General features: G+C 44.9%; 1 protein-coding gene across 1 annotated transcript in view; it reads right to left on the bottom strand.

Annotated features, from left to right (window-relative positions):
* Nucleotides 1-353: 353 nt before the first annotated feature.
* Nucleotides 354-20,020, bottom strand: part of LOC128901959 (guanine nucleotide-binding protein G(q) subunit alpha) — a 131,613-nt gene continuing 111,946 nt past the window's right edge. The window contains exons 6-7 of the mRNA XM_054184164.1: nt 7,985-8,138; nt 354-544 (exon numbers count right to left, since the gene is read on the bottom strand). Coding sequence (XP_054040139.1) covers nt 354-544; nt 7,985-8,138 — 345 coding nt within the window. The remainder of the gene's footprint in view (nt 545-7,984; nt 8,139-20,020) is intronic.

Raw genomic sequence — 20,020 nt, 5'->3', positions numbered from 1 at the left:
AGGAGGAAGGAGGGAGAGAGCAAGGGTCAGGGAATGAGGAAACCAGATGTATTTTGCTTCAATAGCAAAAAGCTATTATCCTTTGTGAGTGTACAACTGAGAATTTAAAACACATTGAGTCACAAGTTTTTGCCTAAAAAATAAGAAAATGTACTGTGAATGTACTTCAGCATCTTTTGGTTTTCCTCCGTATAGTTTAAATAAAATCATATTAACTAAAAACTCTGTGGACATTCACAGAGTCCAGGCCAGCAATAAATTAGTATTATGCAATTTGTTTTCACAGATAATACAGTCCCTCTTGTGTATCTTCAATCACGCAAAGGTGGTCTTGGAGGGCCTCCTAGGCACAGTTAGACCAGGTTGTACTCCTTCAGGTTTAACTGTAGGATTGTGTCCTTGACAGCAGCAAAGACGAAGCGTATATTCTCTGTGTCTGTAGCACATGTGAAGTGGGAGTAGATAATTTTGTCACTGTCTGGATTCAGGTCTACAAACATCTTCAAGATGAACTCTCGTGCTGCTTGTGCATCCCGTTGTGGTCCTGATAATTAAGAAGAGAAAGTCATTTTTTCCTAAAGTCAATTCAATATTTGAGCTTCTTTAGGAGGGGAACCTTGGGAGCAGAAAACAGAAGAAAGACTCAGTCTGTGATCTTCATATGATAGAAAAAGGGAAAATTTTTACTAATAAATACTACAATATACTATTTTTTTCCAGTAGGAACCATTAAAAAATAAAAATGGAAGGAAATTCCAGAAATTGATGATGCAAGAGCTGTTCATTTCCTGCTGTCTATCCTCTTCTTCCATAAGATATTTAAAATGGAGAGATGAAATTGATGGTCTATAACCACACAAAATGAACAACAGAAGAAATAGTTGCTTTATACTAATAAATATTAAAAAAAAATGGAATTGGCCCATTTTCAGTCTATACTATAGTAAAACTATACTAAAGTACGTTCTTTTAAAACATAACATAATCAAGTTACATTCTAAACTGATCTGACACTTTTTCTCCAATATAATTTAATTTACTTTAGTCATAATAAAATATACATGCTTGCTAGTTGAAGCTGTTTAATTGTAAAAAGTTAAGTCAATTCTCTAAATCAATTCTCTAAATTATATATAACAATACTATTAAATCGAAAAAGTCTGTAATTCTCAGACAAACACAAAGTTTATGTAAACAAATGGCATGGTCTGCTTTACACAAGACAGAAGGCAAAATAATGACTTCCAATTTAGAACAGTGAGGATTTGTTCATGTTCACAGCCAAAAGAGCAGGAGAGAAGCAGGAGCAAGCTATTGTTTTCCTGTATTGCAATTCTGTTCCACTGCAATTTTCATAGGCCATTATTCACTTGCCCTCCTGTTTCTCCAATATGGGTTTCTACAGAACATGTATGTTTTCTGTGCCTCCTCCTCCTATCTCCTCATTAGTCCTGGTCTTGTTACATGACAATATAAATATCATCGCTCAGCTGTTATATAGTTCTGTCCTTCAGTGGTTATGAAATCTATACTTAGTGGGTTAGCGTGTGCCCACATAACTTTCAATAACAGCACAATAAAAAAAAAACACAACAGAAGAGAAATCATATGATTTCTGATATCTATTGGTTGCAAAGCCTTGTGGAAGGAGAACATGATTCTGCAATATCTTGGTGTATGCACATGAGCTCTCCTAGAAGCTATGTGAAGGCACATGGAGGACAGGGAGGTTATTAATTGAGACAACCAGCATGGCTTCACCAAGGGCAAGTCCTGCCTGACCAACTTAGTGTCCTTCTACGACAGAGTGACTACATCAGTGGACAAGGGAAGAGCTATGGATGTCGTCTATCTGGACATCTGTAAGGCCTTTGACACAGTCCCCCACAACATCCTTCTCTCTAAATTGGACAGAAATTAGTTTGATGGCTGGACTGTTTGGTGCATGAGGAATTGGATGGATGGCTGCATCGAAAGAGTTGCAGTATGTGCTTCAGCACATATTCTATAGAAACAGCAGCAACAATAAATTTCACCGCTATTTTTTTTTACTCTTAATAAGTTTAAATATTTGTAAAGGAGACTCCTAGACTTTCAAAGACAATGATTTCTTCAAAATAAGCCATTTATTGTTTTAATCAACTTCCTAGAATTTTGTTAAACTGTTTTACAGTGGGTAGACACAGGTAGGGTTGTCCCTCTCTCAAAATCTACTGCACTATTCAAAGCCTGTATCCAAATTTTGCTTACCTAATAACATGTCTGCTGATTATCATGTAATTTTAATTTTTTTTTGACTGGAGTTCAAGTATGGAAAACTGAGGTTAAAAAGAAAGTTTGCCACCTCAGGAATTTTAAAAAAAGGGAATGAGCCAATGTTAGATTTACAATGCTAAGTGGTTATGATCTAAATAATCTTGGAAAAGAATTATAATACAAATCAGTAGGTTTCTTGTCCATTGTTCTCTAATTAGCAGTCTTCAAAGGGTCTCTCTATATGATAGTTAAGTCCTATATAAAAAGTACTACAATTTGGCTTGGCTACATCAGTTTGGTGAGTGTAATCATTTATTTTCTTTGAAGACTCTGGAGGGGAGTGTGCTCCTGTGGACAGACATTTTTTTCTATTTTCCTTCCCAAGCGTCTTTTTGTCTTTTTCCCCTCTCCCAGCACTTAATTCCAGTCTGTGAGTCTGTCTTTTAGTATTAGCTGTGAAAACATACCTTCATGTGATACTCTTACCATTGAGCACGTCTCAGTCTCTCATCCAATATTGTTATGACATACTGTGCAGTACAACTGCTTAGTTTAGTCAGTCCAGTTTGCCATCCTGGTTAGCATTTCTCATCTCTATGCTACTTTCTCCATTGTGCTACCACACAGGAAACTGCACGGGAAACTGCTGAAAAATACCTAATTCTGATGAGTTCTCCAAATCTGTCCATCTTCAACGTCTCCGAACAGAGTGCTGGAACAGCAGAGTGGACCACACAGTGACCCATGCAAGCCACAGACTGTGTAACCCACCCCATCTTTCCACCAGAAGAAATCAAATCAAACCATAACCCTGTCTAAGGGGTTAAGTCCAGCAAGATCTGCAGAATTAGAGTCAGACGCTTAAAGACTTTCAGGTCTGGCCTACTGGTTATGGCCCTAGTGGTCCATAACCTTCTTTTGTTTCCCTTACCCATGGCAAAGGAGAAGAGGAAGAGGGTTTCTCTGAGCTGACTGATTGAAAAACCTCATAACAATGAACGCGAATGACACTGCAAGCTGGAACCTGGTCAGAATCAAGGAAGACTATAAAGCCCTGGGGGTGCAAGTGAAAAGTATTGGTGCCCAAGTTATCTTTTCTTCCATTTTAACAGTTAGATGAAAGGGTGCAGCCAGAAATAGATGTATAATGCAAATCAACTGCTGGCTTCATGGCTGGTGCCATCGGGAGGGTTTTGGCTTTTATGACAATGGGACATTCTTTGATGACTATAGCTTGTTAGGGAGGGATGGGATCCACGTGTCTAGAAGAGGCAAGGGAATCTTCAGCAGCAAGCTGGCCAACTTGGTGAGGCAGACTTTAAACTGAAGGACTCGGGGTACGGGATCCAAAGTGGCAATGCTCATGCCATTCCAACCAACTGGGGAATGAGCCAGGCCAACCAGAGCAGCAAAAAATGTCAACTCCAAGGGGAATGTTACAGTAGGCATCTGCTACTGACCTCCAAACCAAGACAAAAAGGCCAACAAAGCAATATTTGGGTCACTTAAGCAAGCTTTGGGTCAACAGAACCTGGTTCTTATGGGTGACTTCAACTACACAGACATTTGTTGGAAGAACAATACAGCAGCTCACATGTCATCCACCAAGTTCCTGGAATGTGTAGAGGACTGCTTCCTCATACAAATATTAGATGTGCCAACCAGGAACAAGGCACTGCTGGACTTGCTACTCACAAACCAAGAAAACCTGCTTTATAATATCTCTTGGGATCCTGCTGAACATGCTGAAGGTTAGTACTAAGACAAAGGTTTTAGATTTTAGAAGAAGAGCTCGCTCGGAGGGATTCTGTGGGAAGCTTCCATGGAGAATAAAGGAGTTAGTGAGTGCTGGGAGTTTTTCAAGAAAGGTCTCCTGGAAGCACAAAAACAATTCATCCCCTTTAAAGGTAAGAGAAGTAGATGGAGCAAGAACCCCCCCTTGGCTTAGCTGCAAGCTTCTGAGTCTGCTCAAAACCAAGAGAAGCATACCAGAAATGGAAAAGTGGACGAATACCTGTTGAGAACTACAAGGGCGTTGCCAGGGTGTGCAGAAATGCAGTTAGAAAAGCAAAAGCTCAGCTCAAATTGAAATTGTCCAGAGATGTCAAAAACTACAAGGAAGGGTTCTTCAGGTACATAAACAACAAGCAGAAACAGAAGGAAAACATTGGCCCGCTGTTAAACAGGAGAGGGGAATTAGTCACCAACAACACTGAAAAGGCGGAGGTTCTCAACACTTTCTTCACCTCTGTCTTTACCAGCACTGTTGGGCCCCAGGCCTTGGGAACAACAATCCAGGTTGACGCAATCACAGACCCATCATCAGTGAAGGAAGAGTTGGCATGCGAACTATTACAAGAGCTTGACCCCTACAAATCAATGGGCCCTGACAATATCCACCCAAAGGTGTTAAGAGAACTGGCTGATGTCATTGTGAGACCACTCTCCATAAACTTTGAGAAGTCGTGGAGATCAGGGGCATGTCCCAGAAGACTAGAAGAAGGCTAATGTCACCCCCATCTACAAGAAGGGCTTAAAGGAGGATCCTGGAAATTATAGACCCATCAGTTTTACTTTAGTCTCTGGAAAAGTTATGGAACGAATCCTCCTGGGGGCTATCACAAGTCAAATGAAGCACATGATTGGGAAAAGCCAGCATGGATTCACCAAGGGCAAAAAACCTGATCGTCTTCTATGACAAAGCAACCTGCTCAGTTGATGTGGGGCGAGTGTTGGACATTATCTCCAAGGATTTCAACACGGTTCCCCACAGCCTCCTCCTAGAGAAACTGATGCGTTAAGGTCTAGACAAGTGATCTGTGCGGTGGGTGGGGAACTGGCTGACAGGCCGCACCCAGAGGGTGGTGGTAAATAGCTCTTTTTCAAACTGGCAACCTGTCACAAGCGGGGTCCCCCAGGGATCAATACTGTTTAATATCTTCATAAGTGATCTGGATGATGGGATCGAATGTACCCTGACGAAGTTTGCTGATGACAATAGAGTCGGGAAGTGGACACTTCGGAAGGGAGGGACACCCTGCAGAAAGACCTGGATAGGCTGGAAGAGTAGACTAATAAGAACCCTATGAAGTTCAACAAGGACAAGTGTAAGGTCTTGCACCTGGGAAAACATAATCCAGGAGTGCAGCACAGGCTGGGATCTAGCTGGCTGGGGAGCAGCTCTGTGGAAAGGGACCTGGGGGTCCTGGTGGACAACAAGCTCAATATGAGTGAACAGTGTGCTCCTGCGGCAAAGAAAGCCAACAGGATGCTGGGTTGCATCAACAAGGGCATCACCAGCAGAGATAAAGAAGTCATTATCCCACTCAGCGCTTGTCAGGCCACACCTGGAATACTGTGTTCAGTTTTGGTCCCTACTATGCAAAAAAGATGTGGACAGGCTGGAGAGGGTCCAGAGAAGGGCCACCAAGATGATCAAAGGACTGGGAAGCCTGCCATATGAGGAAAGGCTGAGGGAATTGGTTTTTTTCAGCCTTGAGAAAAGAAGGCTTAGGGGACACCTTATCACCACGTTCTAGTATTTAAAGGGTGGCTACAAAGAAGACGGAGACTCTCTTTTTACAAGGAGGCACATGGAAAAGATGAGGGCTAATGGGTACAAGTTACTCCTGGGGAGATTCCGATTGGACACAAGAGGAAAATTTTTCACAATGAGAACAATCAGCCATTGGAACAATCTCCCCAGGGAAGTGGTGGATTCCCCAACATTGGACACTTTTAAGATTCAGCTGGACAGGGTGCTGGGCCACCTTGTCTAGACCGTGCTTTTGCCAAGAAAGGTTGGACCAGATGATCCTTGAGGTCCCTTCCAACCTGGTATTCTATGATTCGATGATAACCTTCTATGATGAAATGACTGGCTTGGTAAACAAGGGGAGAGCAGTGGATATTTCTACCTAGACTTCATTAAGGCTTTTGACATTGTCTCCCATAAGTTCTTCATAGGGAAGCTGATGAAGTATGCGCTGGATGAGCAGGCAGTGAGGGGGATTGAAAACTGGCTGAATGGCTGAGATCAGAGGGTGGTGATCAGTGGCACAAAGTCTAGTTGGAGGCCAGTAACTAGTGGGGTACCCCAGGGATCAATATCGGGTACAGTCCTGTTTAACTTCTTTAATGATCTGAGCAGAGTGTATCATCATCAAGTTTGCTGATGACACAAAACTGGGAAGAGTGGCTGTCATCCAGAGGGACCTCGACAGGCTGGAGAAATGGTCTGACAGGAACCTCATGAAGTTCAACAAGGGGAAATGCCAAGTCCCACACTTGGGGAGGAACAATCCAAAGCACCAATATATGCTGGGGGCCACCCAGCTGGAAAGCAGCTTGGCAGAAGAGGACCTGGGGCTCCTGGTGGACACCATTTGAACATGAGCCAGCAATGTGCCCTTGAGGCAAAGGCGGCTAATGGTATCCTGGGCTGCATTAGGAGGAATCAATTAGCAGGTCAAGGGAAGTGATTCTTCCCCTCTGCTCAGAACTGGTGAGGCCACACCTGGAGTCCATCTCTGGGCTCCACAGTACAAGACAGGCATGGGTAGCCTTGGCTGTAATGACCATGTGATAGCAGAATTCAAGATCCTTAGGGCAGCAAGGAGGGCATGCAGCAAGCTCACTAGACTCTCCAGTACGTCATAGAATCATAGAATGGTTTAGGTTGGAAGGGACCTTAAAGATCATCTTGTTCCAACCCCCCAGCTATGGGCAGGGACACCACCCACTGGACTGGGTTGCTCAAAGCCCCATCCAGCCTGGCCTTGAACACTTCCAGGGAAGGGGCATCCACAACTTCCCTGGGCAACCTGTTCCAGTGTCTCACCACCCTCATAGTGAAAAATTTCTTACTAATTTCTAATCTACCCTCTTCCAGTTTGAAAGGAATCTACCCTCTTCCTGTTATCAAAGCTTCCACTCAGTTACCTTAGAATACCTAACTTTTCACCTCAGGAGAACTTTCTGAAAGTACAGCTTCCTTAGAAACAGCTGCGTGTTCCATATAATGTTTTCTGGGACAAGCACATTAAATTTCACATAAGTAACATAAAAGTAAAATAAAGGAAACAAAAAAGAAATGAAAGGGTGGGAGGAGTGATACTGGTTTCTCTGACAGCCACAGAGAATTTATGACGCTTCTGTTCAGATATCCAGCGTTAAACAAAAAAACAACAACAAACAAACAAAACCAAAACAAAAAATCAAAAAAAGAAGAGTGTGACACTAAAAATGAGAAATGCATTTTTTATGTAATTTTAGCTTTATACTTCAGTTCAAACCCTCACCCCAACATATGAACAAGGACAGAATAAGGTCCATTGCTAATATGATGTTATTCATCTAGAACCAATAATTTCACATGAAAGGTAATGCTATCCTATCCACAATTAATGAAGGTATAGAACGAAATCCTGGCAATCTACAAAATCCTACAAGACTTCAGTGACTAAATATTTGGAGTATTAAAAATTGCTATTTTTAATAATTTTTTCCTTTTCATATACTTTTTAAAAAACATGACCAGCAAGTCATTCAACTACAAACTAACCATTTGGTGTACTAAGTAAAATTTGTAAAGAAGAAAATGGGCGTAATGAAGAATGGGTGATAAACTTTGTCTTAAGAACCTCTAAGCAAAATATGGGCAAGGCTATTACATTTTGTCATTACCACAGTGTAAATGGGGCATGAGCTCTGGTGGCAATATACTTACCATCATACTCTGGGAAATAATCAACCAAATGGGAGTACATAATTTTCTCCTCTAAGAGATCTTTTTTATTTAAGAACAGAATGACCGAAGAATTCTGGAACCATGGATATGTGATAATTGTCCTAAAGAGTGCTTTGCTTTCTTCCATTCGATTCTGGAATAAAAAAAAAGAGAGATGAATTTATGCACTTGTGAAAATAAATTTTTATTTTTTTTAAATCAATCCGTGCAATTCTATTTTATTTGATACAGATATCCATTTCATGTTTTTCACCTTCTTACTGAAATGTAAGATTTAATTGATTCATTTACAATTCATAGGTAAGTGGTAAATTAAATATGCAGGCAGTTTCCTTTTGCAAACTCATTGACACAAGCATAATTACGACCCTGGACTTTAGGCATGCAGACTTTGATCGCTTCAGGGATCTGCTGGCCAAAGTGCCGTGGGACAAAGCTCTAGAGGGAAGGGGGGCCCAGGACAGCTGGTCAGTAATCAAGGATCACCTTCTCCATGTCCAGGAGCAAAGTATACCAACAAAGAGGAAGGCAGGAAAGAATGCTAGGAGACCTGCCTGGATGAACAAGGAGCTCCTGGATACACTGTCACACAAAAAGAAACTTTATAAGGAGTGGAAGAAAGGACAGCTGCAATGGGGGGCATATAAGGAAGCTGTCCGAGCAGCAAAAGACCTGGTGAGAAAAGCTAAAGCTCGGTTAGAATTAAATCTAGCCAAGGAGATCAAGGGAAAGAGCAAAAATTTCTATAGGTATATTAATGGTAAGAAGACGACTAGGGAAGGTGTGGGCCCCCTCAGAAAGGAAACGGGAGAACTGGTGACAAGTGATATGGAGAAGGCCGAGGTTCTCAACGACTTCTTTTCCTCAGTCTTCACTGGCAAGTGCTCCAGCCACACTCCCAGAGTCACAGAAGATAATGGCAGGGGTTGGAAAGAACTGCCCATTGTAAGTGAAGATCAGGTTTGTGACCATCTGATGAACCTGAAAGTGAACAAGTCCATGGGACCTGATGGGATACACCCACGGGTACTGAAGGAACTGGCGGATGAGGTTGCTAAACTGCTCTCTATTATATTCCAAAAGTCATGGCAGTCTGGTGAGGTCCCCGCTGACTGGAAAAGGGGAAACATAATCCCTATTTTCAAAAAGGGAAAGAAGGAGGAACCAGGGAACTATAGGCCAGTCAGTCTCACCTCCGTGCCTGGTAAGATTATGGAGCAGATCCTCCTGGAGGCACTGCTGAGGCAGAAGAATAACGAAGAGGTGATTTGGTACAATCAACACGGCTTCACCAAGGGCAAATCATGCCTGACAAACCTGGTGGCCTTCTATGAGAAGGTCACAACATCAATAGACAAGGGGAGAGCAACTGACGTCATTTACCTGGACCTGAGGAAAGCCTTTGACACTGTCCCGCGTGACGTCCTGGTCTCCAAGCTGATAAAATATGGGTTTGATGGACTGACAATTCAGTGGATAAAGAACTGGCCTGATGGCCGCACCCAAAGAGTGGCTGTCAATGGGTCCATGTCCAAGTGGAGGCCAGTGACAAGTGGAGTCCCTCAAGGATCAGTACTGGGACCGGTCTTGTTTAACATCTTCATCAGCGACATGGACAGTGGGATTGAGTGCACCCTCAGCAAGTTTGCTGATGACACCAAGCTGTGTGGGGCGGCTGAGACGCTGGAGGGAAGAGATGCCATGCAGAGGGACCTTGACAGGCTGGAGAGGCGGGCCCATGCCAACCTCATGAAGTTCAACAAGACCAAGTGCAAGGTCCTCCATCTGGGTCGGGGCAATCCCAAGCACCGATATAGGCTGGGCAGTGACTGGCTTGAGAGCAGCCCCGAAGAAAAGGACTTGGGGGTGCTGGTGGACGAGAAGCTCAACATGGGCCGTCAGTGTGCACTCGCAGCCCAGAAAGCCAATCGTATCCTGGGCTGCATTGGGAGAAGCGTGGCCAGCAGGTCGAGGGAGGTGATTCTCCCCCTCTACTCTGCTCTCGTGAGACCCCACCTGGAGTACTGCGTCCAATTCTGGAGCCCCTACTACAAGAAAGATATGGACGTGCTGGAACGTGTCCAGAGAAGGGCCACGAGGATGATCAGAGGGCTGGAGCATCTCTCCTATGAGGACAGACTGAGAGAGTTGGGGTTGTTCAGTCTGGAGAAAAGAAGGCTCCCAGGAGACCTTATAGTGGCCTACCAGTATCTTAAGGGGGCCTACAAGAAAGCTGGGGAGGGACATTTTAGAATGTCGCGTAATGTTAGGACTAGAGGGAATGGATTAAAACTAGAGATGGGACGATTCAGACTGGACGTTAGGAAGAAGTTCTTCACCATGAGCGTGGTGAGACACTGGAACAGGTTGCCCAGAGAAGTGGTGGAAGCCCCATCCCTGGAAGTTTTTAAGGCCAGGCTGGATGGGGCTCTGAGCAACCTGATCTAGTGGGAGGTGTCCCTGCCCATGGCAGGGGGGTTGGAACTAGATGATCTTTAAGGTCCCTTACAACCCTAACAATTCTATGATTCTATAATTATTCTTTAAAACACAGGTCATGGACATGATAGCTGTAACAGGTACTGTTATATATACTGACAATGCACAGTTATGATCAGCCAACAAATTCATGGGTACTGAAATACATGTGCTTTAAGGCACAAGGAAGCGTACAAGACGACAGAATAACCAAGTTTTAAGAACCTTATTCATTTTATATGACTTTCCTGAACTTTAAATGCAAGTTATCCTTAATTTTTTGAAAGAGATCAGCTTTAAAATAGTTCCTGTTAAATTTGAAATTTGCTCATTGATAACCTGTGAATATTTCCCCAAATCAAAGGCTTATGATATAAAACCTTACAAAGGATAAATTTGTTTCTAACATCATTCAGTTAGTCTTTACTTAAGCCTTGCTTAATTGCTCCTGAAAAGCATTTTGTATTATAGTGTAAATGTAAGTGAAGCATAAAGTTCTGTTGGTAAGGGCTTTCTGACACTGTATAATTCTGTTGTGTTTTTATACAATTCTGAAGAACTGTTAGTCTGACACGATGCAGCTAATGTAGAGTCAGAACAAATTGACCTTGGTACCAGGAATTAATTCTACTTCTTTCTTCATTTGGAAAACTCTAAGGCAGGCCTGATTAGCTACCTATGGAAGTTTTTTTTAGAATCTGCCTGCTGAAAACAACAGTTTCACCACCAAACAGGCCTTCAGAGAACAAAATCAAGGAAGCGAATCTTGCAGATTTTGCTGTTGCTGAGCCATAGAATCATAGAATCATAGAAGCATTTTGGTTGGAAAAGACCCTTAAGATCATTGAGTCCAATAATTAACACTACCAAGTCCAGCACCAAACCATATCCCTAAGTGCCATGGCTAGAAGTCTTTTAAATACCTCCAGGGATGGTGACTCAAACACTTCCCTGGCCAGACAGTTCCAATGCTTGACAGCCCTTTCAGTGAAGAATTTTTACCTAATAACCAATCTAAAACTCCCCTGGTGAAACTTGAGGCCATTTCCTCTTGTCCTATCGTTTGTTACTTGGGAGAAGAGACCGACCCCCACCTCTCTACAACCTCCTTTCAGGTAGATGTAGAGAGCAATAAGGTCTCCCCTCAGCCTCCTTTTCTGCAGGCTAAACAATCCCAGCTCCCTCAGCCTCTCCTAATAAGACTTGTTCTGTAGACCCTTCACCATCTTCATTGCTCTTCTTTGGAGGTGCTCCAGCACCTCCATGTCTTTCTTGTAGTGAGAGGCCCAAAACTGGACACAGTATTAGAGGTGGGGCCTCACCAGTGCCGAGTACAGGGGGACGATCACTTCCCTCGTCCTACTCACTACACTGTTCCTGATACAGGCCAGGATGCTGTTGGCCTTCTTGGCCACCTGGGCACACTGCTGGCTCATATTCAGCCAACTGTTGACCAGCACCCGCAGGTCCTTTTCTGCTGGGCAGCTTTCCAGCCACTCTTCCCCACACCTGTAGCGCTGCATGGGGTTGTTGTGACCAAAATGCAGGACCTGGCACTTGGCCTTGTTGAACCTCATACAACTGGCCCATCGATCCAGCCTGTCCAGATCCCTCGGCAGAGCCTTTCTACCCTCAAGCAGGTCAACACTCCCACCTAACTTGGTGTCGTCTGCAAACTTACTGAGGGTGCACTCAATCCCCTCGTCCAGATCATTGATAAAGATATTAAACAGAACTGGCCCCAATACTGAGCCCTGGGGAACACCACTTGTGACCGGCCGACAACTGTATTTAACTCCATTCACCACCACTCTCTGGGCCTGGCCCTCCAGCCAGTTTTTAACCCAGTGAAAAGTATTCCCATCCAAGCCATGGACAGCCAGATTCTCCAGGAGAATGCTGTGGGAAACCGCATCAAAGGCCTTACTGAAGTCCAGGTAAACAACATCCACAGCCTTTCCCTCATCCACCAAGCGTGTCACCTTGTCATAGAAGGAGATCAGGTTTGTCAAGCAGGACCTGCCTTTCACGAACCCATGCTGATGGGGCCTGATCACGTGGTTGTCCTTCATATGCAGCATAATGGCACTCAGGATGATCTGTTCCATGACCTTCCCAGGCACCAAGGTCAGACTGACAGGCCTGTAGTTCCCCGGACCATCCTTCTGGCCCTTCTTGTGGATGGGCGTCACATTTGCAAACTTCCAGTCAACTGGGACCTCTCTGGTTTGCCAGGACTGCTGGTAAATGAGGGAAAGTGGCTCGGTGAGCACTTCCACCATCTCCCTCAGTACCCTCGGGTGGATCCCATTCAGCCCCATAGACTTGTGTACGTCCAGGTGTTGGAGCAGGTCCCTCACCATCTCCCTTTGGATTACGGGGGCTTCATTCTGCTCGCCGCCCTTATCTACTAGCTCCGGGGTCTGGGTACTCAGGGAACAACTGACTCTACTACTAAAGAGTGAGGCAAAGGCAGCATTAAGTACCTCAGCCTTCTCCTCATCCTTTGTCACTATGTTACCGCCTTCATCCAATAAAGGATGGAGATTCTCCTGAGTCCTCCTTTTGTTACTAATATATTTATAGAAACTCTTTTTATTGTTCTCACCATCCAAAGCCAGGTTAAGTTCTAGTTGGGCTTTGGCCTTTCTAATTTTCTCCCTACGTAGCCTCACAACATCTTTGTAGCCTTCCTGAGTGGCCTGCCCCTTCTTCCAAAGGCCATAAACTCTCCTTTTTTCCCCTGAGTTGTATCCATAGCTCTCTGTTCAGCCTGGCTGGTCTTTTCTGCCGACAGCTTGTTTTTCAGCACATGGGGACAGCCTGCTCCTGCACCTTTAGGACTTCCTTCTTGAAAAATGTTCAGCCTTCCTGGACTCCTTTGCCCTTCAGGGCTGCCTCCCAAGGGACTCTGTCAAGCAGGTTCCTAAAAAGACCAAAGTCTGCCCTCCAGAAGTCCATGGTGGCAGTTCTGCTGACCCCCTTCCTTGCTTCTCTGAGAATTGAAAACTGTCATTTCATGATCACTGTGCCCAAGACGGCCTCCAACTGTCACATCCCCCACAAGTCCTTCTCTGTTTACAAACAGCAGGTCCAGCAGGGCTCTTTCCCTAGTCGGCTCCCTCACTATCTGTGTCAGGAAGTTATTCCCAACACACTCCCAACACCTCCTAGACTGTTCCCTCTCAGCTGTATTGTGTTCCCAGCTGATATCTGGTAGGTTGAGGTCTCCCACAAGGACAAGGGACAGTGATCTTGAGATTTCTGCCATCTGCTTGTAGAATATTTCATCTGCCTCTACATCCTGGTTGGGGGGTCTATAACAGACTCCCACCATGATATCTGCCTTGTTGACCCTCCCCCTGATTCTTACCCATAAACACTCAACCCTATTGTCACCATCATTAAGTTCTTGACATTCATAACACTCCCTAACATACAGAGCCACCCCACCTCCTCTCCTTCCTTACCTGTCCCTTCTGAAGAGTTTGTAGCCATCTAATGCAGCACTCCAGTCGTGCGAGTCATCCCACCATATTTCCGTGATGGCAATTACAGCATAGTTTTCCTGCTGCACAATGGCTTCCAGATCCTCCTGTTTGTTGCCCATGCTGCATGCATTAGTGTAGAAGCGCTTCAGCTGGGCTACTGGTCCTGCCACCTTTTTGCTGGGAGAAGCCTTAACTCCTACTTGTCCATTCCCAGGCACAACCATAATTTCTAACCCATCAACGACCCTGGCACCTCTGCTGCTGGGTTCATCCCCTTCCCCCTTCGAATCTAGTTTAAAGCTTGTTCAATAAGCCCTGCCAACTCCTGTGCAAAGATCCTTTTCCCCCTTTGAGACAGGTGTACCCCATCTGTCTCCAGCAGACCTGGTGTCATGTAGACCATCCTGTCATCAAAAAAACCAAAGTCCTGCCACTGACACTGGGCTCGGAGCCAGGTATCGATCTGCTGGCTCTTCTTGTTGCTTCCCTCATCCTTCCCTGTGACTGGAATGACAGAGGAGAACACTACTTGCACTCCTGACCCCTTAAGTGGTTGTCCCACAGCCTGGAAGTCTCTCTTGATCATCCTTGGGTTTCTTCTTATCAGTTCATCTCTGCCTGTCTGAAAAATTAATAGCAGGTAGTAATCTGAAGGGTTTACCAGGGAGGGAAGTTTTCTTTTTATGTCTTTAACCCAGGCCCCAGGGAGGCAGCATACTTTCCTGAGAAGTGGGTCTGGTCTGCACATCAGGCCTTCTGCTCCCTTCAGGATGGAGTCATCTATGACAATGACCCATCTTTTTTTCTTAACTGAAGATGTTTTCATGTGAGGTGTAGTTTGACTTAACCTTGGCAATACCTCCGTGGACACTGAATTATCTTCCTTGTCATGATTGGGTTCCCCTTGCAGAGCCTCATACCTAATTTTTAAGGGTACCTGGGAAGGTGGGGGAGTTACTGGGGAGACATGCCTGCTTCACCAGGCAAGAACACATTCCCATAGCCCCCTGTCCTCTAAGTTACCTTGTTTTGCTAGGCAGAGAGAGGACAGGGAATCCTCTGTATCATGTGGCCTTTCTGCCTGTTGGGCCTGGTTCAGGGAAGGTAGGCTGTGACTCCAGCAGGCTATCTCCCTCTTGTACTCCCTGATGGTTCTCAATCTACTTAGCTCCTCCCAGAGCTCCATCACTAGGCAGAGGAGTTCCTCTACCTGGGCGCACCTCCCACAGACATGCTCACTGTTGCCATGTGATGCTGGCATAAGGGTAGGGCAGACCCTGCAGCCTGACACCTGGGTGGCAGCATGCTCCCACAAGAGCTCCATCTGGGAAGCTGCCTCAGTCCTGCTGGTTGTAGGGCTTGGAGAGGCCAAGGCTTTCTGCCGGGTGGATACCATGGCTCCCTGGTCAAGCTGGTACAGCACTTCAGCACCTTTCCGCGCGAGCTGCCTAACCACGCTGTTTGCCACTCTAGTCGCAGCGCTCCCTAGGGCCGCCTTTTGTGGGAGTGTGTGTGGGGGTGCCGTTACTGCTGGCCCCGCCCCCGTCTAAAATGAATCTTAACCCATTCTCAGATAGTGAACTGGGATTTACAAATCTGGCAAAATTGGCCAATAGACCTTTGTATCCGACAAAGGAGTTAGAGATGAGCAGAAAAATTTTTTATCCTGAAAATGAGGAGGCAACGTTGAGACCTTTGATTAAGACAGAGACTACTGATAACGGTCAGGCGGAGGGGGTCCCACAAGTTACCACCCGAATGATACCATATTCAGCAACTGAGTTATCTAACATTCAAGAAAAATATACCCGCCTAGCAAAAGAGACTGAGACAGAGTATGTGTGGAGGGTGTCGTTGACTGGCAGAGACCAGATTTTATTGTCAGAAGATGAGGCACAGGGGTACTGGGGGCCCCGGGTATTTTTGACCACTGACGACCCGAGAGAACCATGGTCCTTAACCCAACGAGTTGTGTATTGGGCAGGGGGGTTAGATCCCATGGAACGAGGAGACCCTGTGTGTATTGAGACCCCAACTATAAACCACTTAACCGAAAGTCTGCAAAAGACTGCCTGTCTCCAGTTGATGCACGGCAGACGTTTAGTATCTCGGCAACCCTCTCCAATGTTACTAAATGCAAATCCTGACAGAATGATTCCCCTGATCCGAGGCTTGCCTGACTCTTTAAAACTATGTGCTATCCAACTCCAGAACCGTTTGCAGGACGCATTAGCCCCGAGGGGAGGGAGACAGAATCATCAGGGGGGAGCTATGACCTGGGTGGAGGTGGCACAAGAATTGATTAGATATGGCTGTAAGAAAGGCAGGTATTGCTTTTGCAGAGGAGAAAAGCCGTTTCCATCAGAGGTGACACGATAAGGGAATGACTAAGACAAAGAGGCTCCAGCAGAGGCTTGTAGAACATCTCTCATCACACAGACAAAAGGACAAACTGATTCCTACTGGATTAGTGTCTAGAAGGGGAGTCAAACATTTAACCAGGGCTAATGACATGGAGCAGTCTTTTACCAAAAAGGAAAGAAATAAACTAGTCAGATAATCCCTTTAGGTGTAGCATAAGGAGAAGAAGTAAACAGAGGCAGGACATCCGGGAAGGATTTTAGGCGCCTCGGACAGGCTGTGAACCCTGGAGTACCTAACCAATGGGAAACAGGGGAGGGAAAAATTTGGCCGGGATTAGGGAATAAAAAGGTGTGTTTCAAGAACTGAAAGTGTGCCTACTTGCTAGGTCACCTGCTCTTGCAAGAACGTAAATAAAAATGTGCTTCACAGAGGATTCTGCCTGAGCCTATTTCATTCGGACTGGAACTTATTTCTCACAATTTGGGGGCTCGTCTGGGAGAAGAAGTCATCTTCTTGGGAGTCCCTGTCGCCGAAGGACAGGAAGACGCGTCCCGTTGATTTCAACAGTCTTGTGGATCGTCGGCAGGGATTCCGGGAGGAATCAACTAAGATCTCGAGACCCAGTTGGACGGCAGACTCTGTGAACCACAGGGGGAAAAGGGATATGTACAGTAGGCACAGAGAGTACGACCAGGCAACTCCGTGCACAGACCAAGGTAAGAAAAATCGGACTGTTAAAGTATTGCCTTGGTGGTCGGGACATTCTAAGAGACTTGGGTGTGAGTGACTGAGACGTACTGCGGTACGAAGCGAGTGTGGAGTCCGGATCCGTGGTTCTGTAGTCCCGCGAGGGGCGCAGCCGGAGAAGGACGAAGCGAAAGGAAGGGGTGTAAGAAAAGTCTCTGTTCAGAATGGGAAATAAGGATTCTGGGCCTAGGGATGAAAAAGGGGATACTAAGAAAGACCCCGGGAACGTTCCCCAGACAGTCCTTTAGGGGAGAATGTTGAGGTTTTGGAATGATTCTTCTTGTACAAGGGATAAAGATAAAAAGAAAATGATTTGTTTTGTTCGGACCGCATCCTGGAGGGGCCGGGGGTGGCCGGGGGGCAGGCCCATGGACATCCTGGGGAGGGTCCCAGGAGTGTCCTAGGGGTCCTGTGTCTGTCTTAGAGGATCCCAGAGGTGTCCCAGGGGGGACATGTTTGCATTTGCATTTGAATTTGTTTGGACCAAAGAACCCATAAGACCTCCTAGTGTATTTTGGCCCAAATTTGGATCTGATGAAGACTGGGTCTGTCAGACTTTAAACATGTATGTGAATAATAAGGAATAATAAGGAAGTAGAAGAAGGTGAATATGCTTTTTGCTGGGACAAGATGAATAGATTCAGGATTCAGGGACGTCCAAATCCATTTTATATGTTCCCGGCTCATACTGTCGGTGATGTTTCAATCGACAAAGAAATTGAATTCCCGAAGTGGGACCCCTTAGACTGTTACTTGGGGGCGAGGAAGAGGGGTGAATAACAGGGGATGAGGATTGCCCCAGCCACTCCTACCAGCAGCTCGAGGTTCACTGGTAGGGTGTTATCATTGTGGGATTTAGAGAATCCCCTAATTTGTTTGGGCAAGTGTTAGAACAAGTGCTTGAACAATTCAGCCCTCCATCGGGAGTAGCCCTGCTTCAGTATGTGGATGATTATTGGTATCTGGGGAGGAAGAAGGCAGGGTAAAAGAAGCCACGAATGAGTTACTGAACTTTTTGGGACAGCAAGGTTTGAGGGTCTCAAAAAAAAAAAATAAAAAAAAAAATTGCAATACGTGGGAACAGAAGTGAAGTACTTGGGACATCTAATCAGTAAAGGGAGTAGAAAAATAAATCCTATAAATCCTGAGAGGGTCAAAGGAATAGCAGACTTACCTCTGCCAAAGACCAAGAGGGAACTGAGAAAATTTTGGGGGCTGACTGGGTACTGTAGACTGTGGATAGAGGAGTATGCTCAAAAGACTAAAGGACTATATTCCAAACTGTTAGCTGAAGAACCAAATGTATTGGTTTAGACAGAAGAAGAGGAGGATTTAGTGGAAGATTTAAAACAGAGCCTAATCAGAGCTCCAGTTTTAGCCTTATGTTCTTTGGAAAAATCTTTTCAACTATTTGTAACTGTAGACAAAGGGGCTGCATTAGGAACTCAAGAGTGGGGGGGATAAGCGGCAGCCAGTGGCCTATTATCTAAACTCTTAGATCTGGTCTCCCGAGGGTGGCCAGGGGAATGATAGAAGTTAGCACCCCTCACCAAGTAAAAACCATTTTAGCCCAAACCATGGGAAAACGGCTAACCAATTCAAGAATACTGAAGTATGAAGGAATTTTAATTGAAAAGGATGATTTGATTTTAACTACCAGCTCTTGCCTTAACCCAGCGACCTTTTTGAGGAAAAAAAAAAAAAAATAGAGGCAAAGGATGAAGAACTTACACACGAATGCTTAGATGTAAATTGAGTACCAGACTAAGATACAACCTGACTTAAGGGAAGAACCCCTATCTGGGGGTCTTCATTTGTTCGTAGACCTTCTTCAAGAGTGATAGAAGGAAAGAGGTGTAATGGATATGCGGTGGTGCATGGAGTGAGTCAACTGTGGAATTTGGATAATGAGGTGAAGTCTCTGTGCTCAAAGAGCAATTAAGACTGGCTTTGCTATCTCTTGTGCAGCCCAGGGGAGTGAAGGCTTGCCTGGCTATCACAGGATACATAAATGACAGGGTAGTCCTTTGCCTCGTTACCTGTGAAATGCATATTAAAGTTGACACCCCTGTATATGCTAAGGAAGATTTTAGAGATCATGCTAAACATATATGACTATAGCACTTGTCTCTCCACCCAAATCATACTACACGTCACCTAGGGGAGGGAAACCTCGTAATTTTGTGGATAAAAGGATGGAGAAAATGACTGTTAAATTGGGAGAGAAGAAACTTGATACCTGACGGACCAGTCCATGGGCTGTGTTCTCTCCCTCCACCCCAGGCAGGGACGCCTTTCTGGGTAAGCGCTGCACCTTTCACCCTCTGGTGAATGTTGCCCCAGGTTGTTGTACTATCATTATTTTTGCTAGCAATATTAACCTTAAGTAATTAGCACTACTGTAGTTAGTGAATTTATCAACGGCAATCTCGAATCTGTTCTGTCGCTCTCAATAAAGTAACTAATTTCGATTATTTGTGAATCTGATTCAGTGAAAATCCTTTGGTGGGACTCTGATAGTAAATCAGTGAAAGTCCTGGGACTCTGGCAGACAAATATCGAAACTACAGTCCTTTTAACGCGACACCAACAAGTAAAAGCATCTGAAAAATTACCTGGTGCATGGTCTGCTCAAATATGTGAGATGTATACCTTAAACCAGGCACTTAAAAACTGGAGAAAGGGGAAGGAACAATATATACAGACTCTTGTTATGCCCTTGGGGTAGTGCATACCTTTGGTAAAATTTGGGAAGAACGAGGACTAATAAATAGCAAAGGGAAAGAACTTTTACACTAAGAACGTACAAAGCAGGTGTTAGCTAATATATTAATACCAAGTGAAATAGCAGCTTTACATGTTACAGGTCACCAGAGAGGCAATTCAATTACCACAAGGGGAAACAGATTGGTGGACAAGGTGGCAAAAGAGGCGG

The sequence above is a fragment of the Rissa tridactyla genome, chromosome W (assembly GCF_028500815.1).
Source record: "Rissa tridactyla isolate bRisTri1 chromosome W, bRisTri1.patW.cur.20221130, whole genome shotgun sequence".
Lineage (NCBI taxonomy): Eukaryota > Metazoa > Chordata > Aves > Charadriiformes > Laridae > Rissa > Rissa tridactyla.
Note: the sequence above shows the minus strand (reverse complement) of the source record. Positions and strands in the feature narration are given on the sequence as shown.